This window comes from Carassius auratus, chromosome 32 (genome assembly GCF_003368295.1).
Source record: "Carassius auratus strain Wakin chromosome 32, ASM336829v1, whole genome shotgun sequence".
NCBI lineage: Eukaryota > Metazoa > Chordata > Actinopteri > Cypriniformes > Cyprinidae > Carassius > Carassius auratus.
This window is the reverse complement of record NC_039274.1, coordinates 19,470,980-19,498,367: the sequence shown is the minus strand read 5'-3', so window position 1 is coordinate 19,498,367 and position 27,388 is coordinate 19,470,980. Positions and strand designations below refer to the sequence as shown.

Sequence of the window (27,388 nt, the reverse complement as noted above, 5' to 3'; positions counted from 1 at the left end):
GAGAGAACCTATTGTTTTTCCTGTTGCTGAGCCGGGGAGGAGTGTGTGTGTGTGTGAGGATGTTGAATTGTAGAAGGCAAACAGTGTTGCGCTCAAGCAGACATCTGGTTTAGACCCTTTCTGCACCTGTAAGAGAGAAAAAAAATGCAAATATGAACGTTTGCTCTCACGTTTACTGCTCTGGGAATCCAAGCTGATGCTGTGCCCGTTATGCCATTACTATTGTCATGCCAGCGACAGACGGCAGCGGCCGTGGCACCATATGGCCCCCGTATGCTTCAGATAAGTTATCTGTTCACTTTAGCTTATCAATGGCATTTTAAATCGCTTCATATTTGAGTCACCAAGTTTCTGTTGACTGCCATCAAATTGTTCGTAAGAAGTTTCTTTGAAAAGGATGAATGATCAAAAAGTCGAACCGAAGTCAGATAATATTCTAGTCTCACTGACATCCTGCATGCTAAACAATAGCATTTCCTCTGTCTGTATTTTTCATGTTCCCGTGTGGGATGTTTGCTAACAGTCCGTTTTAAAATTTGTGCACTGATGGAAATCAGATGGAATAGGAATATGTAGTATATGCAAGTTCAATATTTTTAGTATCACTGCTATCAGAATCTACTTATGGTTTCTAAAAGCCTATGGTCGATCCATTTTTGTACTGACAATACCCCCCGCTTGAAAGATTGCATCATTCTAGTGAATCATTTGAAGAGTTGCTCTGAATAATGTCCGAACGAGCGGTTTTCTTGAATTAAATCCTGGCACATTAAGAACAAGCAATAGGTGTTCAGAAATGCACTCGGCCTCGCTAGGCGTATGTTGATGTTTTTATTGACTGCATGTGATTTATGTTCACCCGGCGGGGAACGTGAAACAAATAGGTTTATAATGGCGACACACTATGAAATAGGGTTTACCACTACAAGGCTACAACAGATATGAATGAACCGCACAAAAGTGCCTTTGCCACTTCTAGAAGCAGCTAACTCACTTTGCTGTGCTCTGTGGTCAGGGGTAATGTGAACTACTAAACTCTGCTGGGAGACAGACCAACACAAACAGCCACGTCCTGTGTGTTTTACTCTTCATAGGCATCATTTCCTATTAGAATCTGTCTGTGGTCGAACAGGAACTAAGATTATCACCGGGAGGGGGAGAAAAATCAAAGCCATGGAAAATATGAAGGTCCTTGGAAGGTCCTGCTTTTAAAGATTTTATTTTAAATTATAGCAGGTGAACGTTAAGATGGAATTCCGTATTCTGTAATATATTTAGTGAATACAAGGATTTAGTGCATACAAGGATGTTGCATTTTGCAACAATATTCTTGTCTCTCTTCTTAGTAGTAATGGAAACAGCTGTTTTAAATGAAGAGCTTGATCAGATGCTGTTTTGTTTTCAAACCCAAGCATTAGTCACTCTTTCCTGATGGATGAACTCAGTAGATGTTTTTATGATCTCTGGATGGACCCTCCATTTTTGTTTGTAACACAATGCAATGTTTTGTAGAAAATAAATCACATACATTGGATGGAGAAAAGAGAAAATGTGTCATAATGGTTGAATGTTGGTTATTAACATCAAACTTACCAATGATTTACAGCTCGCTACCGCAAGCATCAAACCCGCAGATGCTACAGTGACATTTTAAAACTAATCAACGCCCATCATGTATCGTTCACTGTTCACTCAATTCACTTAATTCACTTTCACACTAATGTTTAAATTGAGTTATTGCTGCCACTCTGTTTTTAATGTTTCAGTGCTGGAATTGTTTATATTCATTCACATTAACTGATTTAAGTTGCATTTGTGTAAAATAAACTGCCATTGCCCCTGGTTTTGTCAGACTATACCTGGAAGTATTTTCCACTATCAGGGCTGAGTTTCCCAAAAGCTTTGTAAGCCTAAGAAGTTCGTAAAAATTATCGACTGATCTTAATATTACGGTCTGTTTCCCAAAAGCATCATAACTTAAGTAGCACTTGAAAATCATTGTAGATCTACGGCTGCTCTGGAGTAATCGTAAAGCCCTAAATACATTGTAAAAAGACAGATTTATGCAGTCACCTGCAGTTTGGTATGTCAATGACTTGCTGAAGTGCACGAAAAACAGTTATGTATTAGACCAGGAAATAACATCTCTCTCTCTCTCTCCATACTGTATATAAAGTATATTATTATGTAATGTATAATATTATACACTATAATATAATATTGTATTGTATTATAGTTATTATATCTATTATATTAAGATCCATTCTATAAGGTGACATTTCAGCACTTGACAAACAGATAGCGAGGCCTAAATAGCACTTAAAGCTCAGATATGTGCAATTGCTTTACGTGCATTTTTGGGAAGCGCAAGTGAAACAATAATGAACGATCATAGAATTACTCGTACAAAACATTCTTAAGTGATAAGATCAATCATTATCGGGAAACCCGGCCCAGGCTGGTTTACTTTTCCATCAGTTTTATCACAAATACTTTTTTTTGTGTTTGTAGGGAGCCGTATCTGTTATCGGCGAGAATCATAAAGTTAAACACCACAGCACTAAAAGAACCCACAAAAGCGAAAATACCAAATACCACAATACCAAACACTACAATTTAAGTAAGTAATCCAAATATTTAATGTTTCTTAATAATTTGATACCACATGAAAATTAATGCTTAAAACACTTAAATAAAGTTAAATATTTATATAGCACTTAATATATTAAAATAATGCAATGGTATAATAACAACAAAATGGTATATACATTTTTTTTATAAATTATTCTAAAAAAGATAGTACATGTATTTCTGTATGTCTCAAAATAAACACATTTTTAAATAAATTATTCAAGGAAACATTTAGTACTTTAAAACAATGACAACAACAAAAAATATTTTTCAAAAGTTGTTTTTAATGAACTTAAAACATAATCTTTCTACTTCAAAAAGTCACATTTTAATATAGTGTGTCACTCGCTGTTTTTATGTTTACTGATCTAACGGAGGTTAAATCGAATGATCATTTGCTACTTTCAAAAAATAAATAAATTGTGGTTGTTTAATATTGTGTTACAAACCAAAACTGGTAGCCTTGAGTCTGAGCACGACCCGCTGTAAATTGATTCTCCAAGGGAATAACTGAGTGTGGTCTGCTGTTTAGTTGTAACAACAAGCCCTTAAAGAAGCTGAGGTAAATTGCCACCAAATGAAAAGCTGGTTCTTAGCCGCTGACGTCATGTGAGTAAATGTGCTTCAGGACAACTGCCATAAAATGACTGCCAACCACGGAGCGTACTTTGGTCCTGACGACCATTTCTGCAAGCTCTGTTTGTGTTTTGCCCCCCGCTGATAATATACATTATTTTTTTAAATATAAATTTGGACTTGGCCTATCAGCTGTGGTAGGGATTATGATGCACTAATATGCTTTGGAGTGATTTGTACATTTAAAACACTGAGACCAGTTTAGTTTGAAGTTTAATTGTTGCATGATTTTGGAGTGTTCTCCGAGTAAACATTCCTAGTAGAAGAGATTTTCGGTGAATTCAAGAGCATTTTTTTGCTTGTTGTTAAAACTGAAACGACGAGCAAGACAAGTTCCAGCACTTCAAAGTTATAGCCTTGTAATTCAAACCAGATGGAGGGCTTAGTCAGTTCAGAGGAAGAAATTAATGTTGATAGAAATGGCAAACAGCAGTTATTCTGAAGAACGTATGGTTTACATCTAATGATATTGTGCCATTCAGCCATCTTTGGCGCACCAAAATGTTATATGTTCTTATTCAAGCAAGTTTTTCCATGACCAGACACATGTAAAAAGCAATCTCTGATCCATGAATCATTAGATGAGTCAGTTCCTGAAACCGCCATAAACCTCCAAGTTCTTGGCCACAGCTGAAAGCAGGAAATCCAGGCTTCAATAACTTCCTTTCCCAGAGCTGGCCACGCTAGTGGTTAGAGCGCCCTGTTCCTTGCTAGCAATAGGAAGATGTACGCCTGTGGAACAAAGACACTCAGTCACTTCATTTACTGAAACTGTTTATAATTTGTGGCCTGTATTCAAATGTCTAGCGTCCAGGATCTCTGGCACCGTATTCTGGTCTCCTCCATCGTAATAAATCCCTAGCAGGCCTTTCATTAATTCCTGCTGTATTGTTATCATGAGCGGCGGAGCCCGGGCAGATTCCCTCTGCCCTGGAGCTGGCCTGGATTTACAGGGAAAAGATACAGACTTTAAGCTACCTCTGGACATTAGTATGCAAAGTGGGCATGCTCATTGAGTTTGAAATCTTGCTACAGTGGGGCTTTAAGCTTTGTAAACATCATTTAACCTCTCCAATGCCTTATGCAAATACTAAATTACAGGGTTTTTATATTAAGGTTACAGTTGCTGGAAACATTTACTATGGTATTCATCCATTGATTTAAAGGTGAAGTGCATCATTTTTATATTAAAGGGATATTCCATCCAAAATGGTTTTCTTCCTTGGAACATAAAAGAAGATATTTTGAGAAATGGCTCAATATCTCAAGCCAATGGCCTTCAATGTTGTTTGGTTCCCAAGATTCTTCAGATTTCTTCACTGTAAACCCTAAGAACTTCACAGAACTCAAAAAATATTTTGTTACAGATTACACAAAAACATTTAAGTGATGTTTTTAATTTTTTTAAGTTTACATAAAATTAGGGGTGTGACGGTTAGTATATAACCGTGAGACAGGCGGTTATAGTTGAACACCGTCATTAGAACTCTATAACCGCCAAAACCGTGTCATTAAAATATTTTTTACAAACATTTTTTATCAAAAATTATTTTCATTTTTTAGATAGGATCATAAGATGCGCAATATATCGGGAGACATGGTTTTTACCACTTAATGAAGTTTTGTAAATCGCAAGACATGATATTTACCACTTCATAAAATTTTGCTTTGTAGAAAACCTTTCCTAAAAACGAATTTCGTTTTGTACAAATTGTATCTTAATTTTAATAAATGTTTCATCAACCAATTGTATGTATTTTAATAAATAAAAAGCAAATATAGCAGACAATGATAACCGTGACGCATTCACTTGCACTGCACTGTGAACTAGAGCGCATCTCATCATAAATGAAACTCAGCGTAGGCCTATGCCTCATACTTTAGCATTAAATATCTTTGCTGCATCCTTTCTAGAACAGACAATGGCTTTTTTTCGCGGCTCGCATCAGCAAAGTATTGCATCGCCATAGACCGCAAAATATCAGCGGATGGCGGGCGGGTGCGACTTTGAAATTTGCTCAAAAAACGCTGGCGCAGATGATGAGTTTTGTGACAGATCTCCTTAATAAACGGAGGTCTGAAATCTCTGCCCCTTTACCGATCAGAGCGAGCGCTGACACAGAGTTAACCCGCTATCTCCAAAGACAACCAATTGACTCTACGGCAGATCCACTAACCCCCCGCCCCCCCCCGACGGTTATGTTATGAACCGTCACATTTGACTCACGTCATAACCATCATCACCAATTCTGAAACCGGCACACCCCTACATAAAATAAAAAATTACATTTCCAGTTGCCTTAAATTAACTCAGTTATCTTATAAATATTGATATTTCTCAAATTATAATTAGGGAGTAATACACTAATTACACAATTTTCTCTATTTTTCAATATATTTTTCATATAACGTGGGAAATACACTCAAATTTAGTCTTTTGCTGTCCATCCTCAGCCGGACCACAGGCTCTAATCTTCACCACAACGGTAACACTACAAAACCAACATAACAGAAAACTTTGTAAATTCTAACACAACATATAAGTACTAACTTATGTCCCTCTATGTTAATCTTGTGTAAAAACACACAAGATAACACTTCATTTCTACATTTATATTCCTTGTTTTCTGATGCAATGCATGCTGGGAACTAGAAAACACAATCATTTTACAGTTTACAGGACTTATTTAAACTAAGTCCAATGAAATTTCATTATTATTTGAGTGCAATTAACTAATTTAATTTGATTAATTTCACTGTTCTGTTTGTTTTCTAAAAAAACAAAAAAGGCATGCGAGTTTGGAACTACACAAGGGTGAGTAAATGATGACAGTTCTCTTTTGTTGGGTAAATTATCCCTTTAACATAGAAACACCTTTAAAGCATTTGTGTAAAAACTGACCTTGTGGTGCTTTTTAAACAGTTTGTTTGAGCTGCTCAACATGTCTACTTCTGGCTCAGCCAGTGGCGTGAGTGTGGGGTGGGACTCCCTGTTTTGCGAACAATGGAAGACTGAATAAGTTTTTGCAGTACAGTTAGTGGCTCACCACTAGCAAACTAATTACACATTTGAGCTTATAAGGTTTATACTTTAAACTTGAATCTAAAAACAGTCAAGTAAAGCTATAAATACACTGGAAAAAGGTCTAACCTAATGGTCTAACCTAATTTGAAAGGCTGATTTAAAAATAAATTTTTTGACTTGAATGAACACTTTATTTTTTAATTTTAGAGTGTTGGTTTATGCTGAATATACTAAAGAGCCTCAGTATTTATATTATAACAGTATAAGCTAAAAGACTGTGATTTATATGTAGTATTACACTTGGAATGTCATAATATACGTTTTAAAACATTTCCATTACATTATTCTGAAAAATATTAACCTAAAAAATTACTGAATCAACCTAAATACAACAAAAGGAAATTGATTTTAATGGCGTCTTAAAGAAATCACACAAAAATGAAAATTGTCATCATTTACTCACCCTCCAATTGTTCCAAACCTGTGTGAGTTTGTTTCTAGTGTGGAATATAAAACGAAGACATTTAGAAGAATTGTGGTTACCAAAACGTTGCTGGGAGCCATTGATTTCCACAGTAAGGAAAAATACTATGGAAGTCAACATGTTTTAAACATTCTTCAAAATATCTTTCGTGTACTACAAACAAAAGAAATTCATATATGTTTGCAAAATGAGGGTTTGTTAATGATGACAGAATTTTCATTTTTAGGTGAACTATCCCTTTAAGGAAACTCGTATTAGAGGTTCTAAGAAACGTTAACATTTTGTAATATGGTCACGATTATTTTTCAGTTAACTTTTTTGAAGCGATACTCTTTCAAAACATTATTTTTAATTAGCTTTGCTCAAGCTGACCATCCAGGCGGTTTTACTAGCATGTTAGTGGAGAGCCCTGTGGATGGGTCTCATCTGGTCTCCACTGCTCATGAAGCACCAATAAACACTAGTGCATCCCTTTGCTGGTGGATGACAAACAAACAGTGTATCAGAAAATGCCATGTGACCTTTCCGCCATTAGTGCTATGGTGGGAAGAAGTGATTTATGACAGATGGAGGTGCACTCCAAACAGACGCTGTCTTTGACATGCTGGGACTTGTGAAATGCAGATGGCCTCTCTGCTCATCACTGCCATTTCATTCTTCATGCCTCACCGCATGTCGCTCGGCCCGTGTCCTCGGCTCTAGCCGGGAAATCTCTCTTTACTCACAGCTTTTATTACTTGATTTAATCAACTATTTCCACACTTGCTTAACATCTACACAAGTTGGGATGGTGGAATTTGGTTCATATTGTGATACACAACTAATGCATTCTAAAGAAGCATGGATAAGGCCAACAATACTGAAGTAGAACTGAACTCTTCAACCCTCTACGCGCAATAGAATCGCCATTTACTAGTACATTTTTTTTAGTTTACTTGCAAATAAATAAATAAATAAATACACTACACACACCAACCAACCCCCCCCCCACACACACATATATATAAATATCAGTTCTAAACACACTGGCTCACACACTTGTGAGTTAAATCGAAGAATTTATTAGCCAATAGCAAATGAGAGACATCATTGAGTTAGACAGAGTGAAAATTGTAATCGCATATGCGAGTGAATTATTTGCAATGTAGAGGGTTGACTTTTTATTTTTTGAGGCTGTACTACAGTATTTAAAGAAATGCATTAAGTGCTACTTAAGTTCAATGCTTTTGGAAAACAGACCGTAATATTAAGATCAGTTGTATGATCGTTTAGGCTTAGGCTTACAAAACGTTTGGGAAATGCATCCCTGATTGTTGTCTATTTTGGAACAAAAAAGAGCAGAATTCGATCATTTCCATGCAATCTAATTTACATTGTTTATCCTTGATAATTAAATTGATGTCTATTCAAAACTGCTCCATCAATTTTTTTTTTCTCGTAATATGGGCATAACAAAGTTGCACAAATAAGATTAAAGCTTAAATTTATATATGTTTCTCACACAAAATACTTGGAATGTAGTGCACAAGTGGTTGGACTTTTTTTCATCATAATTGGTCACCATTCACTTTGAATGGAATTAAGCATGAATTAATATTCTTTAAAACAGGGTGGGTAAATTATTAAAAAAATATTCATGTTTGTGTAAACTATTACTTTGAGCCTCAGGCAGGAAAACGGACTAATGTTTCTGCCCTTCCATGTGCCATCGATGTGATGGGCCAAACATTGCACATGATTGTGGTGCATTGGAGGCAGGTGGAGAAAGTTGTTTTGACAGCCCCTGTAAATCAATCCAGCACTCCGGCCAGCAGAAATTGATCCCAGAGCGGCCTGTAGTTGCAGCACCGGGCGGTAAGCTTCGGGCCTCAGGTTTGAGTTGGATGCTATCAGACGGTTTCACCGCATCTAACCCCATCGGTTTAAAGAGGCATGAAATAAACGCTTGGGTCTTGCCAGCAGGAGAGCGCCAGTGGCCATCCACTCCACTGGACCTTTGCTGTCTGCTTTAGGAGATTGGTCGTGAGAGACTCAATCATTGATTCATCAGCGTTCTGGGACTTTAGATTTATTCATGGAACCAGCAGAAAGATCCAGTACAAAACAGATCAATTGATTTTCTCTTTCCGTGCAAACAGAGATTCTTGGAGAGTTCATAGACTTGGGCAAAACTCGAAAAGCCTTCCTAATGATGTTTAGATACTTGTTTAATTTCAAAAAAAATATTTTAAAAACAAATATGGAAAGTTTAAATATTAAAAGAAAGGAATATCGCAAGACCTAGTAAGTTATATGCAACAAAAAAACTGATAATTGGCTGACAAGGCATTTTGATGAAGCATTTTTTATTTAATTTCAGTCATTGTAGACTTTGGTTTCTATGAAAATATGTTATTATGCAAACAATGTTAATGAAATCTGAATGGTCCTTTTCAATTTCAACTTAAAAATTAGTAAAATTGTCTCTCAAGGTTCATGCGTTGTACTAAAGTCGTTTCAAACATTCCAGCGATAATGAATTTGTTAGGAGGACGGATGCGGAGCGTGGAATCTCAGTTATGTCTCGCAGCTATGAATATGCATAATTTGATGCTGCTTGTTCCAAACAAGCATACTTTGAAATACTTCAGACATTGCTGAAATAATTCCCCATAGCAAATAATTGACAATATGAGGTATTTAGTAATTATATGGTAATTATAGTTCTTCATTCAGAGGCCATAACTACCGTGGGTCATTATTGGGTAAGTGAAAGTCGTTCAGCGAACCATTATTGCACCTTCAGAGATAACAGCACAAAAGAAGTCCACACGGAAAATTACATTTCAGACCTCTCGTCTTCTATTTCATTACCTCGGCCCTGTGCGATGGCTGAAATTGGTTCTCTTCATTTAGGGAGTCAAATTCCTGCTTAGCTAGAACCTGAGTGGTTTATGTAATCTGTCGATAAGTGTCATCTCCCATCATGCCGTGTCACAGCCACGGGCCGCTCTCACCATGGCATTCACTTGTTGCCTGCTTCCTCCTTTATCTCGCTAATAAGACCATTTCCATGGTGCTGGAGACGGGCAGATAGGAACATGCAATTATTTGTTAAGGCTGCAACTGTTTCTACAGGTGACATTCCTGCCTCTTAGAAGCTGTGATAATTAGTGTTCTAACAGGCTTTGGCACACTAGACTTTGACTTTAACAGACTTGTGACCAGATGCAGAGATGGAAGCCGTCGTCACTAAAGTTAGTGGAGAGCCACTTATCGCGCACCCGTTCGGTGCTGTTGCTTTCGCCTAGTTCAAGTTCAAGTTCAAAGTAAGATGCTCAAAAACGACATAGTTTCAAAGTTGACTAATTTGCGGGCTGCCCAACTTACTATTTGACTTGGTTTTGTTCTGAATTTATCAGTGAAATTTACTGATTGTAGCAACTGCATGTTTTCACTTTTTAATCAGCAATCAAAAGTCAGATTTCAATTAATTTCAGTTTTCAATTAATTAATTTAGTAGGTCTTACTATATGTCAGCAATTTCTTTTTCTTTAAAAAGTATTTCCTAATACATTGGAAAAAAATAAAAAATCTAATTTCTAATCTAAAATCTCTTTATCTCTTTCAATCTCTTTATTTTTAATTTTTCAGATTTTTATGTTTTTTATTCTTATGTTTTTATCATTTTCTTTCTTTACTTTTTTTTTAAATATCTATTTGGCTTTAATTTTTTTTATTTCAAATAAAAAAAAATATATATATTTTTAGTGTAATTCTTCCATGGAATATTTATTTTCAGTTTAATCAGTTTAAGAAAAAAAAAGATATATTTTTTAATAGTTTTAGTTCTAGCTATCTTGAAGAGCAAAAAAGCAATAACATTTACTAATGCTGAAATTAAATGAAACCTTTTTGGAGATAATAAAACTAGAATTTAAGACTATCAGCTCTTTACAGACCTGTTTATTAAATACCATTTAATATATTTGTATAGAACTTTAGAATTTATATTCCAAAGCAGCTTTATTGTGATTAGTGGCTTGCAATTCCCAGCAAGCATCCCACAAGAAAAACTCCCTCATGTTTGGGTTTGCTTGGAAACAGCATCATCCACAGAATTACATAGAAAGCTTTGCAGATTTCCACAGAATTCAAAAGCTCGCCATTAACAATAATTCTACATGTCCATTACCCCTTGCATGTTCAAAATATATTTTAGATGACTATATAATGCTTTTTCTAATGATATTGTAGTCCTCTCAACCTCATTCAATGTATATTAGCAGATTTAAATTCCTTCCACAGGAAAAAAAAAAAAACAATCCATGTTTCTCTAGTCTAAACTTTTACACAGTTCGCCTGTATATTATAATTACTCAAAATAGTTTGATATAATGATGACAAGTTAATGAACATGCAAATGGGTGTATTAAACATTGTGAAATGTTTCAAATGGCCATAGCGCATGAAGCATGATGCCTTACAAGACTTGGAGCAGAGCCCACACCACTACAATAAGAGATGTGCAAACACAAATATGCTATTGAAATGCAAATTCCCACCACAAAAGAATAACCCCTTAAAGAGCGCATTCATAAACCTTATTTGAGATTCCTAACCGATATATGAAAAAGCATAAGAATTATGCTAATAATGTAATATATGCATTATATCGCAGCAGAGAAGCATCAAATCTATGTACTCACAGTAGTTACTGTGCACAATACAGTACTTCACTAATAACTTGTTCACCCACACGTGACTCTCTTTGCCTGGTTTTAAATAATCAGAATAATTGGAGCATGCAGACATGTGTTAACTTTATTGACAATGAAGAAACGCCCCCACATACATGTTCAAAACTCTCCATGTCACCTCTCATACGTTTCCTCTCTTCAGTATCCTGTTGTGAGAGAGACTACAGTATATAATGGCATCGAGTTGTGAGGGAGGCATGTTCAGGCACATCCTGGCTCAGGTCTGCTGGTCTATTATCAGCATCACACACATATAATGCAACACAAATGTGCTGACACATTTGAGCACCCAGACACAAAGCTTGCACGCATACACACACACACACACACATACACACACACACATGCATGCATAGAGTGGTATAGAAGTGAACGAGCCTCTAATGTGTGCAGAAGGTTAACAGTGTTTGGTTTAGTGCCTCAGGCCAGTACAGGGAATTACAGCTTGTTTGGCAGCTGCTGTATAATGTATGAAGAATTAAAAATAACAGTCAATCCTGTAGGAAACTGTGAGCTCGTATGATCACAATCATGATTATTCATATCACACAGGTTTTGAACATTGTATTTTCTCCTAAAGATCTTTTTATATAGCTTCAGCAAGATGAATACAAAATATAGACATTCAGATGAAAGATGATGTTATTTAAAATATTTTTATATGTGATATACTTTGTTCTGTGAATTAATTTGGGTCTGGGGAAGAAAATTAGGTTTGTAAGATATTCAAAGGAAAATGAGTGAAAAGGTTTTTTGCTTTAAGGTATTATGTGTGAGCGTGCCCTCTGAGCAACTTGCAGGTGCTCACATTGTTTAAGCACAGAGTAGCACTTGTTTCTCCATTATAGTGCAATTTTTAATGAATCAAAATGGAGAGGCTTCTAGCTACATTCTTATTCACTCTTGCCAAAATGCATTCGTCAAGGCTTTTTGGCTGTTTGTGTGTCTTTGAGCTGCTGCGCCATAAGGAAAAATCACTTTGCCTTTCTTTCTGTAGTCTTTGCGGTAGTTTAGTTGTTTCATTAGGTAAGCAAAGTGTCAGTTCCAAGTCTATATTAAAAATGTAACTATACCAGTCACTCATTTGTATAAAGGTTTTGTCATAACGGCTGCATGTGCGAATCAAATTAACTTCATGGTCAAAATGTGCTCTTGCTGAGTTATTAATACATTACATATACATTATACAGTATTATAATGCTTTATATACATTTCAAAATAAATATTCATTTTCAAATATTTAAACTCATTTGTAGCATACAATAAATTCATTTTAGTTTTAAATAATTATCAATATATCAATATCACCAGATTTAATATTGGCACACCCTTAATGCTGATAAAAAAACTGTGATAAAAAAGTGATAGAAAAAGTGTACAGAAAAAAACTGTGAAACTAATTTAAATGCGAATTCCAACAGTATTAAGTCTGTTTTAAAGTAGTATGTTGAATAATCATGCGTGCCATTAAGTTAAAAATTATGGAAAAAATTTGAGTGCAATACGTGAAGGCTACATAACATTGTTTTCATTTAATTGAATTGAATTTTTTTTTTTTATCAGTATTTCACTTTTTTGAATAAAGCAGCTTCTTCAATAGCATATTATTTATTTTGTTTGGTGTCTAGTATTGTGAAATTTCACTGGTTTTAATAATATCAACTTTTTCGATTTTAGTATTGTGACAGCATTCGTTTAGATAATATTAAAGTGTAAGAATTACTTTCTTTGTTCATAATTCTTTTGAAATGTATGTCTGTTTCTCTCAAGCTCCCTCCTAGAAGCAAAGAAATGGTCCCATTTACTACTGACATTTAACTACTGTTTGTCTCTATTTAGAAAAGACATGTAAGAACTTACAGTTCGCTGTGAAATTTTTCAGAGAGCACTCACCATAAGACGGAGACCTGATAGAGTTGTCTTCTTAAATGTTATTCACTTTTATAGCAAGTATTTTGTTTTCCTCTTAGAGCGCCGTAAGACTTGCAATGGATTTTCTTGGTCCCATCTGATGAATGACTGCTTTATTATCAATCGCAGGGGAAATGCTTAAAGATAAAATCCTGCTTTAATCAAACTCCCATTTTTTGTGCATGTTGAAGTAATCCAATAATGCAGTGCTCTCGAACTAGGCGGAAATTATCATTATCTTTTAGGCAGCATTGATCTGGGCCTCCCATGAGAGATGTTGCATGAAATAGTGGCAGAGGTGAATCAGTTACGATGATGTATCGAAGGCTAAATGATCGTCGAGGGACTTTAGCATTGGAGCGTGATTAGGCTGTTTTTAGGCTATTGATTTTTTTCTTTAACACTTGTTTTTGAAAATGCATGTCCATTTCAAAATTGATCTGCTACAGCAAACACTGCTTGTTTTTAATTGTTTTTTAAATGTAAAAGATACAACCCATGGCCTGATCTCTAACATTTAACCCAACCATATGACCCAGTCCAGCGACTGTTTCTCTTCACTAAAGAGAGTCTGCCTATCTAGAACCAGCTACTACACTTTCCATTACCATCAAAGGCAGAATAACCTCCAATTAATGTAAGTGGAAATGTAAATTCAGAGTAGATCCATTTGGTCTGATGACAGAACTCAGAGCAATGAGTGGTTAGAAATTGCCATGGTGTAGTATTATTCTGAGCATCCATCTCATGCAGTTTAAGCTTGGCATTCATCTTGTGCAAATTAAACTTTAATTGCTAGCACATTTTACTACCAAGGCTTAAATAATCTTTTGAAAATATGGTCATTGCCTAAACGATGTGTGATTTAAAATAGACAAATGACTGTCCTTTATCGGTAGGCTTTGTAATATTATCAAAAATGCTTTATTTTGAATATTGACTGTGTTTTTTTATACACTAATTTTCCCAATATGTTATATTAAATGCATGTAATGCATAACGATTTGCTACAGGTTGGCATGTGGCTGTAATGTTGGTCGCTAATAAGTATGTGACTTTGTGTCATTGTTAAAGGTGCTAATGTTTCCACAAATACCAATTTGCTTGCTTAGTGTTCAGTAAAAGTACATTGTGTACTTTTATTCTGGCCTGTGAGTATGTAGTAATAAATTGTTTGCAATACAGCATTGGGACATACATTATTTAAATTGCTAGTAAATTTCACAAATTATAAGAAAATAAGCAACTAGTTAATATTGAGAATTGGACCCCTATACTAAATTGTTACCTAGAAAACATACTCAGGAGTAATTTAGAGAATAAATCTCACTATTAACTATTACTATTAACTATTAGTCTATTGGCTGTTTATTAGTAATAATAAAGTAAATATTAATTATTTAATTTGCATGACCGAATACGAATACAATACCGGATGGGAAGCTAGGGGCAGAACACACTTTAAATACACAGGAGCAAATGAACATAATTAATGACACAGCTGGAACTAATAGAACTAATCAGGTAACAGGAAAAATGAAGGACCAAATAAGGGCATATAAAATAATGGTCTGGAATTGGGAACTGCAGCCCTATCTTGACGCTGGTCTGGGGATAGAGCCATCTCTCGACTGTGGTCAGAGGATAGAGCTGATTGTAGAGGACCGAGGAGACGAGGAGATGCATGAGTTAACTCAAAAACACAGTCTTTAATCTTCCAAATACAATACCGAACAGGAAATGAGGGGCAGAGCACACTTTAAATACACAGGAGCAAATCAGGGAACAGGAAACAAGAAGGACCAAATAGGGGTATAAAAATAACATGGTGCACGTTGGGGGAGGAAAACACACATGGAATCTACCTGTTGAGATAGGATTGCTCATGTCACTTCGAAACCACACCCTCTTGTCACTGGTATTTTTCTATAGGGAAATCAAACTCCATCAGGTGAAACTGACATGTTGAAACATTGGCCTTAGATCCCCCTAGGCCACGCGTGACCGAGGGATCCATGGCAGCCATTTTTCAAGAAGGCTTTCTGTTAGCATATGGGAGTCAGCACTGCCAGAATAGCCGAAGTAAACATGTTTATCTACGCTGAGCTCCTGAGCGTTCCCTTGAAACTGGCCATCTTTAAACAGTTTGTATATCTGACAGTTGGGGGAGAAAGCAGTTCCAGGATGAGGTACTGCACTGAACAACCACATTATGTTTGCAGCAGCGCTGGAAGTGATTACCAGTGTAGTTCATTATTCAGTTAGGTCGGGGGGGGGGGGGGGGGTGCAAACCATTTAGTGGTCAAAAAGGGGAGGCTTTTTTCCCTCTCTCATCAGTCTGTGAGTCTGTTCTGCAGTGTCAGCATTCAGCACACAAACACGGAATTCAGTAAAAGCTCCCTCCACTCTCCCAGAGCGTTTTCCCCCCTTTTTTTTCCCAACAGCCTGCTCCCTTCCCCCCTCGTGAACTGACATTCTAGAAGAAACATATGCTGCTAGTCCCACATCACAACAGCTTGTGCTGGCTGAATGGAAGCATGCACGGAGAGAGGAAGCTGTCGGGAGGGTGGGGGAAGCGGTGGAGTGGCACACAGAGTAATGGGGGAAAGTCTCTAAGAATTAAAGTCCTCAGAGCTGTTGTGTGTTGGACATCCTCGTCAGTTCATGTGAAGCTGGGTGGAGAATTGAACATTTTAAGAAGGAAATTGCATTCTCATGGTTTATGACCCCGGTTTGTGGGGTGATTTGGAGTAGTGGCCAAAACTCTCTTGGTCTTGAATATCTTTATTTTCATTTTAAAATATGTCAGATTAGTCACTTGTTCAGTCACTTTAAAAAAAAAAAAGTGACCTTAAGAAAGGCACACTTGGATTAAAAGATCTGCCAAAAGACTACATATTGTACATAAGTTTTCTTAAGGCCATTTAAGTTTTTCCACTTCCTCTATGATTTTTATTTATTGATTTTTAATTAGATTTCACTATTGTATTGTATTGTATTGTGTGCTCCGTCCTTCGGATGAGACGTTAAACCGAGGTCCTGACTCTCTGTGGTCATTAAAAATCCCAGGATGTCTTTCGAAAAGAGTAGAGGTGTGACCTCGGCATCCTGGCTAAAATTCGCCCATTGGCCTCTGACCATCATGGCCTCCTAACAATCCCCATATCCGCTGATTGGCTTCATCACTCCGTCTCCTCTCCACCAGTAAGCTGGTGTGTGGTGGGCGTTCTGGCGCAATATGGCTGCCGTCGCATCATCCAGGTGGATGCTGCACACTGGTGGTGGATGAGGAGATACCCCCTGTCTATGTAAAGCGCTTTGAGTGCCTAGAAAAGCGCTATATAAATGTAAGGAATTATTATTATTATTAATTATTATTAATTATGTTGCTCAAGTTACAGCACATTACAGGAGACATTGCATTGCAGAACAGATGTTAGGTCATTATTTAATTCCTTGGGAATATGATTGCCCTTGATGTTGACAGGAAGGGGCAACTCGAGACCAGGCAGTTGGGTTTTATATTCTTCTTTCAACAGATGAGTTTTATGGTTTTTATACAATTTTATGGAGATGCCAGGTGGTTTTAGGAAATGTTTGAAGGTTAATCCTTCTAGTCAGAAACATTTTCCTCAGGCAATTGGATTTCAGTTACAGTAATCTTAGATGGATGTCTTCAAAATTCATAGTCATAATTCTGCATACAAAAAGAAAACCTTAAAAGGAAAGGAGAGTAATTTAAGGACCACTACCTTCATTTTGTTATTCCCACTTTGACTTTTTAAGGAAAATAACACATTCAGTGTCGCGGTGCTATGTAGTTAAAGCTGAAGTGTGTAATTTTTTCTTTGTTGTCTAATGCCAGTTCAATATGTAGAGACAACTATGAGTAACCCATTCACTGAATTCACCAAGGAGGGCTACCTATTTTAAACTGGGCTCTGTTTTTACGACCAGTGTCATGAACTGAGCATGATCCTACCACAAAACAATTGTATCACCTGATATCTCAATGACACATATCTGTTCCAGAGAGAGTAACCACAACTAGTTTTTGTTTATTGTCACTTCCAGGATTCACCCTAGTCTGCTCCAGGCTTCGGCTTGGAGGTCCCAACCGCCACCATTGATCCCAGCAGCTGGAGTGGCAGTGAAAGCTCTGCCGAGGATATTGAGAGGATGAGTGACTCGGCAGACAAGCCCATTGACAATGATGCCGAGGGGGTGTGGAGTCCTGACATTGAGCAGAGCTTCCAGGAGGCACTGGCCATCTACCCGCCCTGTGGACGCCGCAAAATTATCCTCTCGGATGAGGGCAAGATGTATGGTAAGAGCTCTTTCAGACTGTTCCCTATAAGATACGGGCAAAATCAGTTTGTCTGTTTCAAGAGTAGAGAGAGAAATGCAAGGTGTATTTATAAAATGCCAAATAACACATTGCCCTTACCAGCTGCACATGCTGTATCTCTTTAATGGTCATCTAAGGGTTCTTCCGAAGCAGTCACAACCATTGATCACAACAGTTTGTCACTTAGGATCACTTGGTTTCCAATTTTTGTTGAAGTGGGTGGTCCCAGACACAGTGCGATCTAGAAGGTCCAAAATCTTGCTCATCAATATTGACCCAGTAAAAAAAAAAAAAAAAAAATGAAGACAGGCATTCATTTTATTTTTATTATTTAGCAATATTGATATAATCACAAAGTTATGTGCCCTACAAATAAGCACAGAAAATTAATTTTTTTATCCTCATTTTAAATTAAAATTTTCAGGGTAGAAGAAAGAAAATTGTAAAATTGTGCCCCTATTGGCAACAGGACATTTTCGTGTAGCTCAGTTGGTAGAGTAATGCATTATACGACTATATGTAATCATGTGATCATGAGTTCGATCCCAAAGAAGGCATGTACTTATAAAATGTATATGATCTATAAATTATAATTTTGCATGATTTCTGTGAGAGGTAGGATTAGGGGTGGGGTTAGGTTCGAGCGAATAAGCCACCAAGTAAAATATGTACAAATTACTGTGAGATTGGTGAAAAAAGTCTACACATTCCATTTAAATATTATTATAGTGATTGGTAATGACGTTATATGTCATTTCATGATGACAGACACAACACAATACTGTCATTATTTTTACGCTCGTTAGAGGGCGGTTAACTCAGTTCATAATAACATGCTTGCACAAACAAACTATATGGTCATTTTTTGTTGGAGGACAGGCTCTATTTTTCACTTCTTCAGCTACCTGGACAACTAATAAGAACCAATCCATTGCTGGTGCATTGTCAGAACCTAGATAGTTTTTATCTTATTGAATATCCTGTTACATATCCCATTATTAAAGTAAAATGGATTTGGCAATACTGTTTTTGTGTTAAATATGTAGAAATATGTCATTTTTACTGTGGATAGAGATATTACTTGTTGCTGGTAACTTGTCAAGTTGCGTCTGGTTAAGACACATTGTCAGTGTCACATGACAGAGTAACAAGACCAATTCCCTATGATGTAGCCTCAGCGCTCAGGGTGCTTGGATCGTCCCAGAGGTGATCGCTGGAGGTGAGAAGTGAAACGGAGGGCTCGGAGGATTCACATGAGAGTGAAGTGGTGGAGAAGATGAGAATAATTGTCAATCAGGAATCTCCAAAGTCTTTGCGGGCCTCTGCAGCAGGCTTCCCATTCGTTCACTAGTTGTTGAGTAGTGGGAGTGTAAGTAAAGCAGCATGAACTATTAGTCAGGAGCAGATGGTACTGCGGCTGTCACCAGCTGTGCCACCTCCTCCTCCTCCTCTCCTGCTCCTGCCGTCCTCCCCCTTTCCTCCATTCCAGACTGGGTGATGTCATGGAAAGAGGGAATATTTCCACGGTGTTGGAGTCTCTCACAGCTTGTCAGTGTCAAGTGAAAGCAGAAGGCCTTCGGGGCATTCGTTTACAGCTGTCATGTGACCCCTCCAGCCAAATCAAATTTAAAGTTTAGGAGTGGCAGCAAAGCCTCTCATGCTGCTACTGCAAAAAGCATTTTGGGGCTCACTGCTACAGAAATACTCTTATGCAGCCTCTTCTCTCCAACTTGCTTTCACTCTGTTCAAGATTAAAGCATGAAAATAGGTTTGACTGACCAGTTTTTAATGACCAAGTCCAAGTGCAAGATTCAGTAGTGCTTACTGATATAAAGAGGGCTAGGGCTGTCGATATGACTAAAAAACTAAATTCACATTTTCTACTTAAATAATATCAAAATTCGAATTATATTTAAATTAAAAAGACATAATTTCAGTTAGGGGGGAAAAAGCTTTTGGACTCTCTACTGAGGCAACAAGAGGGTGCATTGAACAAAATATTATGCACGTTTCTTCAAGGCGTAATAAAATAACACGACGATCTTTGTTTCAGTTTTGACGTAAACAGCATCTTCTCCACACTAATGCTTTCCTTTTCCGCAATATATTGAATGAACAATGTAGCAACGCCACATCTAGTGGGTTCATCAGGATAGAATAACTAAAGCGTTAAAGTGCAAATAATTTACATCGTCGTCACATTTCGTGCACCACTGAAAAAGCTGCCTGACGGCTGACGAAGACCTAAGATTTGAATGCAACGTTTTTGTATTCGAATGTGGATTTTTTTTTATTTGACATATATTCGGAATTCACTTTTTTTTTTACGGCCCTAAAGAGGGCTTATTTTGTGGTTTTATTCATTACATTATATAAGTAAATGCTGAACCAACAAATGATTTACACTACCATTCAAAAGTTGGGAATCTTGATGAAAGTCTAACTATGAACTAGTTGCATATTAGCATGCATATTACTAGAATATTAGATGTTTAATAGTACGTATAAAGCCTTATTCTGCATATTTTAGATCCCTTTTATCCTTCCTCATAGTTAACAACTACCCTATAACTATTAATAAGCAGCAAATTAGGAGTTTATTGAGGCAAAAGTTGTAGTTAATAGTTAGTTAATATTTACAGTTGGTCCCCAACCATTTCTTCTTATTAATGTAATAAAAAATTTTTTTGCTGCTTAATTAAAATAAACATTATATATATGACCATTTAAATAAATAAATTGTATCTTAAATTTTTGTCACATTAGTGGATTTGTCACTGGCTGCTTTTTTAACATAAACCATAGAAATAAAATATTTTTTTTCAAGGTAAATATTTCACATTAAATAATATTGTTTTAAATTAAGGTATTTTAACTCAAAAAGTACTAAGAACAGGATTTTTTGCATTCATGAATAGAATTTTGTACAGTCACTCAAACAATCCTGAATTTTCTATTACGGTTTGCTATGATTTGTACAGAGGAAGTAATATGTGAGCCAATATAGATCCAACAGGAAATTGTAATGACAAAATCACCTGAGTGTGAGACCAGTAGAGAGCTGGTGTGCAGTGCTGGGGTTGCTGACCTGTCTGAGAGTGCAGAGATTGACCAGAGGTCAGCTTTGGCAGCTGTTCAGGGTGTCCGGTTGCATGTTTACTCAACAGCGATCTCCATCATAGCCTCAGGAGTAATGTTTCACAGTCCTCCAGACCACAGGCAGAGACAACAGGAAAACAGCACAGTGTCACGGGCCACATTGTTACACATGTAATACGTATTACAAGCTAATGATCACAAATTGTAGACAAATCAGATTTGTAAACAAATCACTGACAGCAAAGTTTAGACTTGATGCTATACAAGCATATTGATTCAGTTACTCTTCAAATGAAGACCTCAAGATTGTTTGTTTGGGAGGTTTTTGGTTTTTGTGCTCATAATCTGTTACAGAACGGTGAAGTTATTTTAAGAAAATACAATTTTTCTGGACTCAAGTAATACACTGTGCTCAAATAATATCAAACTGTATATTTATTGTTCTCTACAGTAAATAAGTTCAGTTCAGTACCACATGAGAAAATTGTTATTATAATATTTATGTGAAAAATACTGTGGATCTGCGAAATGAACACTGGCAGAACATACAACTAGAAAATATGATGCTTTAAACCATATACTCCTCTTTGACAACATAAATAATTTTACAAATATTAAAACAACATATACAAATATTTACTTAACAAGTTTGTAGACTTGGTGGAGAAGCTCACCAAGATGGATGACGAACGTCTTCTGTCTGCGATGGTCTTCATAAGTCTCACGATAAGTGATTTGGGAACATGACATTATCAACACATTCTTTAAGTTGAGGCGGCAAACCTCTAGTTCTGTCAATTTACAAACTAGTTGAGACAGTGAAAATGTAAAATGTTAAGTTGAATGAACAAACTCAGAAACTGTACGGTGTGTCAACTTAAAAAAAAATGTAAACAATTGAACTACAAAATATTTTTTTACAGTGTAAACTGTAAACAGTTTATTTAAAGCAAAACTACCATGTGGTTCAGCATGAATCGAAGTTTTGTGTGCTTGGCATTAAGTGCATGATATAAGTTGTTTTGGAATACAAATCTCAGCACTTTTCAGGTGATAAAAAAAAGGTCTTGTTTTCCGGAAAATACGGTACATGATTTGGAAATGTAAACTTTTTTTTTTTTTTTTTTTAGTGTAGTATCTGTAGAGTAGAGCTCTGAAAGGCAGTGTTTGGGCTTTTACAAAGTTTGGCGGGACACTGAAGGCAGCAGATTGAGCGCAGAGTCTTTGTATAGTCTCGTCTTTCAGCTCTGCAGCTGTCACTGGGTCCTAGTGCCAAAGCCATCACACCGTGAACTGTGACCTGCTCACTCACTCAACCATTAACAAGGGCCGTTGCAACTGTCAAAACAAGTGGATGCGTCTGTCAGTGGGGTTCCGGGACAAATTAGAGAAACAGACTTGATTGGCATTTTCGGTGAATTGAATGCGGGTTAATGGGCCGTTTTTTATGCAGGTTATTTTGACTCCTGGGTTGTTTTGCGTGTCTGTTGTGGCCCATATAAAAAAAGCAGACATAAAAGGCTTTACTGAAATCTAAAAATTTTATCAGCTGAGCTTCTTTTGATGTCATTCTGCAAAATGATCAGCTAATTTGCATTTATTTTATGTATATGTAATTTTGTGTTAGTTCTTTTAGAGTCCCTGTAATTAGTAAGGAAACTTGACATTAACCAACTAGCATTTTTTTTCTGTTTCATTTTTACAGTATTTTACAGTGAAAATTACAATGATTTTTGTAAAAACACATTCAATGATCTAGTCAGACAGCTGACTAGTGATAATTGATTTTGAGTAGATTTTTTTTATATCTTTTTAAAGGGGGGGTGAAATGCTCGTTTTCACTCAATATCATGTTAATCTTGAGTACCTATAGAGTAGTACTGCATCCTTCATAAATCCAAAAAGTCTTTAGTTTTATTATATTCATAAGAGAAAGATAGTCTGTACCGATTTTTCCCGGAAAAACACGACCGACTGGAGGCGTGATGTGTGGGTGGAGCTAAAGAATCACGAGCGCGAATAGGCTTTGCGTTGAGAGCATGAGGAAGCTGTGACATTACCGTGAGGGAAAAACCATCATCCAAAACAAACCATGGCTTACAGTCAGATTCAGCCATTTATTTATGATCCAGAATCAGATCCAGAGGCTGAAACTGAACGAGAGCAGCAGCAGCAACGACTCGCTCCGAGCGGGGCCCGTGGACATTTATCCTAGTTAAACAAATCCAGGTTTCCTGATTTGTAAATTAGTTGTTTGGCCTAATCTTGAAAATATGTAGTTTTTTCAGTAGTGAGCACCCATTGATCTAATAGTCTGTCTGCAAATCTTTTTTAAATCTTATGATAATCAAGTAAACCTTCTTAACATTGTCAGGTCACACAAATAGGAACCTTACAACATTGTGACCTTACAACATTGTGACTCGTGTCTCTCTGTTACTACTCCATTGTGTAAGACCGCTATAATGAAATGCACTTTCTGGCAGGCCACTCTCTAGAATGCCACAGGAGCTGATGAGATCTGCTTCGAGAGGTCCTCCATGCTGATGAAGCACCCTGATTGGCTGGGGATTCAGTGATTATTGTTGTTTTAGGGCCACTTCGAACCTGATGGCATCGAGATTCACACAGTCCTCTAATTGGTGTCCAGCAGCCTTTTGCCTTGATAAAATGACCGCCGCTTGTCTCCTGGCTCATTCAAGGAGGAGAGAAGCAGAGGCACAGGTATTTTGGTGCAGAGAGACCCACGGGATCGCACATATTCGCTGCACATAGCTCTCTGCGAGAGACGCCGTCCTGAGTACCCTTAAGCCCTTTGTTCCCCTGGCTGAATGCAGTTAATTAGCAACAGTCACTATAGCAACTGCCTCTCACTTCAAAACAATGTCTAATTTTTGCAGCAAAGCTTATCATACTGTTTACCTGATGGGCTCTCTAGCGCCCTGAGTTGTGCCGGGGCTGGCTCCTTGCCCAGCCTCAGAGGTTAATTGTGACCGCGGTGAAAAACATCACAACAGCTGCTTTGTGATGAGAGGAGCATGAAAAGGGCTGGAAGAAAGTGGCGGTCCCCTCCAACAGAAAGAAGTGAAGACGCAGCACTTACATAATTCACCTGTTTTGCGAGCCTCCATTCAGCACGCCCTGCGTGATTGCATACCCTCCGGAGTATATAAATGAACACATGACCAGATGTGAAAAATGACAAGAAATGCACAATGGGACATTCAGTTCCCAGAAATTGAATTTAATGGGTGTTATTGTGCACGCAGCAGAGCCTTAAGTCAAATTGTTAGGAATAATGCGCCACAGCACGATGCTGACTGTAATGCATAATATGTAGAAACTCTTGAGTTTCGTTTTCCAAAACTTCAACTGTTTCAAACAGATTTTTGAGAATTTTTTTTTTTTTTGACATTTTTTTAATTAAATGCAAAAAGCATCAAATTATAACATTTATATCTTGCATGTTGCATGAGTTTTTGTTCTAATGAGCCATTGCTGCAACATTTGCACTGGGTAGCCTCGCCCAAAATCACACTGGACAGAAGTACACCATCTTAAAGGGATAGTTCACCCCAAAAAAATTTAATTCTGTCTCTATTTACTCACCCACTTGTCATTCCTAGCTTGAATGTCTTTCTTCTGTGGGGCATAAAATAAGTAATTTTATGAGAAATATCAGTTTGTGGTTACTAAAATTCTTCAAAAGATCATCCTTTGTGTCATGGAACAACATGAGTATGAGAAAATGTTGATTTAGATTGTCAATCCAACAGTGTCTGATGCAATAAATAATTCTCTAAAACAGTAGTAATGCTTTGTTTTCTATTAAATAAAAAATATATATTTAAAACATGGTGAATTATATATATATAAAAAATCTCAAGTCTTAATATTTTATACAGTTTAGGTTTTCAAGTTTAGATGTTTAGATATTTTTGCCTGAAAAGATGACAAAACCGCTGGTTAAGAAATAGAAGTAGAATGCACTGGATTTCATACATGTGTTGTGTAAGTTTTCATGACATTTATTAGTATAATCAGTCAGATTATTACCATAAAGCAGTGTAAATATCACAATGTGACAGGAGCGTGTGAATACATGAGGCTGCTGTAATTATTACGTGTGAAACGACCATCTGTCTCAGGAGCAACGAGCTGCTTTTAGTAGCCGTAGCACTTGCCGATATCAGGTTTTCGCCACCAGAGCGGTTCCCACAGCGCATCTGTTTGCTTTGAAGGTGGCAAACATTTATCATATTGTGTCATTTCCACCCTGACCGAAGGATGAAAGACATTTCCAAGGAGTGCTCTGCCACATTATCACCCAAACGTTCGCTGGACCCATTTGCTGGAGTTACTGTCGCCATTGTGAGGCCATTTTTGTTCGCTGTGTTATTACAGATATGCAGTGTGCTCAGCAATCTCATCAGGGCTGGACTGGCGTCTCAGATTAGCACTAAGTGGCACTTGGTTTGCAGGGCTGCCGTGGATCATTTAGGCCTAATGAGTGAGCCTGGCCTCCCCCGTGGGGCTGCCAGAGCTCTGTTCCCAGACCTGCCTCAGCGGAGGCCCGCTTCTCGCTCGCACCGCTGGCGCACCCTAGCTACCCGCTGTGAAGATAATGAGGAATTCTGGGATCCGCTCAGGCCCCTGCTTCCTGCATTCGCTCAGAATGGAGTCTGGAGAACTTTAGTCTGACACGCACCTCCAATATAATCCCTCGCTTTTGTTTGTGCGCAATTGTAGCTTTGACACGCTGCTGTGATTTTACACCTGCAAGAAACACATTTCCGATTACAAAACGATTACATTTTACACCGGCAAAATGAGTCAGAAATACCACCAGGGTTGTTCTCATGCAGTAAACAGAGTGTGAAGAAAAAAAATGTTTCTGTATCATTCAGTTTGGGCTTTGTTTTCCTTTTGCAGCATTTTTCTGTTCATTGAGTTAATTGTGTCATTCTGCTCAGGTGTGTGTTAATAATGAGTCTCTTCTGCTTGTGTATTTAATTTGCTCTCTTTCTGTTCATTGTGTCAAGTCTCGTTGATGTTGTGTGTGTTGTAAGCCCTCTCTCTGGATTTACCTTCTGTATATTTATTAAAGACTGCCCATCATCATCGAGTTCATCAACACAGTAGTGTGACAGACGACCTGACCCAGAAGTAATTACACCTCCTGTTATAGTTGGTGACTCTCATGTTTTTGTGTGCATTTTTCCCTTTATTTTTGGATTCACTTTTTCCCCATCATGGACAGTCCATCTGTTGTAATGTTATGCATTGAGCATGGAACTCGCTCCCTCAAAGAACATGTGGAGGATTTCCTGTTTCTAGCCCCTCTCATCCACTACCCTGCCAACTGCTTATGCTCATTGTTGAGTGGCTGCTGGTATCCTGTGGATCATCTTTGACCATTGGACCAGCTAATGATGACCCAAGCCCCACTCCTAGCCCAGTGCCCAGCCAGAAACAGAGACAGAAGGAGCCACCTCCTCTCCCAGCTGCTTTAACAGAGTTTTAACTTTTTTTAGGATTTCATGCATTTCTTCATTGTCCTCAGCCACTCCTGCTGTCCATTCATCTTTGTTCCACATCAGTCTTTCTGTGTCTCCTCCTCTCAGTGGTGGGGCTCCATATTGGGCCAGCCAGGAGTCTTAGTCTCCTGGACTTGAGGAGCCTCTGGCTCCGCCTCCAACATCGGATGGCTCCCCTACACCTCATCCTGACTCCTGCGCCTGCGCTCCTCCCACCCTCTTTTCCAGTGGACGGCCCGCAAGTCTACAGTTGAGGCATGGTGAAGTCATGGGCAGAGGGAGTCATGTCATAGAAGTGTATGTTCCCATCACACCATAGGCTTTCCCTCCAGCGGCGCCACCATAGAGTACAGTCCTGGCTGTGGCATGGGTCATCACTTTCCTGTTCCTGTTCAAGGCCATGCATTGGATCACACCACCTTCACCACCCTGGACTTTTCATTTGATCCTTCTCCTGGACTCTTAATCTCCATCTGAGCCTCCTCCTCCATCCTTTTTTCTGCCGATGTGAGGTTGCACCTTTCTGTGAGGGGACGTAATGTCACCTTATCATTCAGTTTGGACTTTGTTTTCCTTTGCACCATTTCTGCTCATTGAGTTAACTTGAGTTATTCTGTTCTTATGTGTTAATTAGTCTTGTCTGCTTGTGTATTTAAGTTGCTCTCAATGCTACGTGTGTTGAAGCTTTCCCTTTGTTTGGATTTACCTTCTGTGGATTTATTAAAGACTTCCTATCATCATCGTGTTTGTGTGAGTTTATCAACAAAGTAGTGTAACAATTAGTCATTTTAGCGTAAAAATCTGCTGAATGCTTTCCCATCAAATGTTCCTGAGGGGAACAGCTGCATTGATTTTCTGTATGGATAATACAAACCAGCAAACTAGCTGTGCCTTTTTTTCTGTGCTTTGTGGGATTTATTTATTTATTTTTCATTTTGCTGAAATATTTGGAGTGGTTTCTAACAAAGCATATTGAAT

At 37.6% G+C, this 27,388-nt stretch overlaps 1 protein-coding gene across 6 annotated transcripts in view; it reads left to right on the top strand.

The window, feature by feature from the left end:
- LOC113051768 (transcriptional enhancer factor TEF-1-like) overlaps positions 1-27,388 on the top strand; it is a 67,835-nt gene that overhangs the window by 3,111 nt on the left and 37,336 nt on the right. For all 6 annotated transcript variants that reach the window (XM_026215827.1, XM_026215826.1, XM_026215825.1 and 3 more), the window contains exon 3: positions 17,501-17,753. In XM_026215827.1, the coding sequence (XP_026071612.1) occupies positions 17,606-17,753 (148 nt within the window). In that variant the 5' untranslated portion in view covers positions 17,501-17,605. The remainder of the gene's footprint in view (positions 1-17,500; positions 17,754-27,388) is intronic.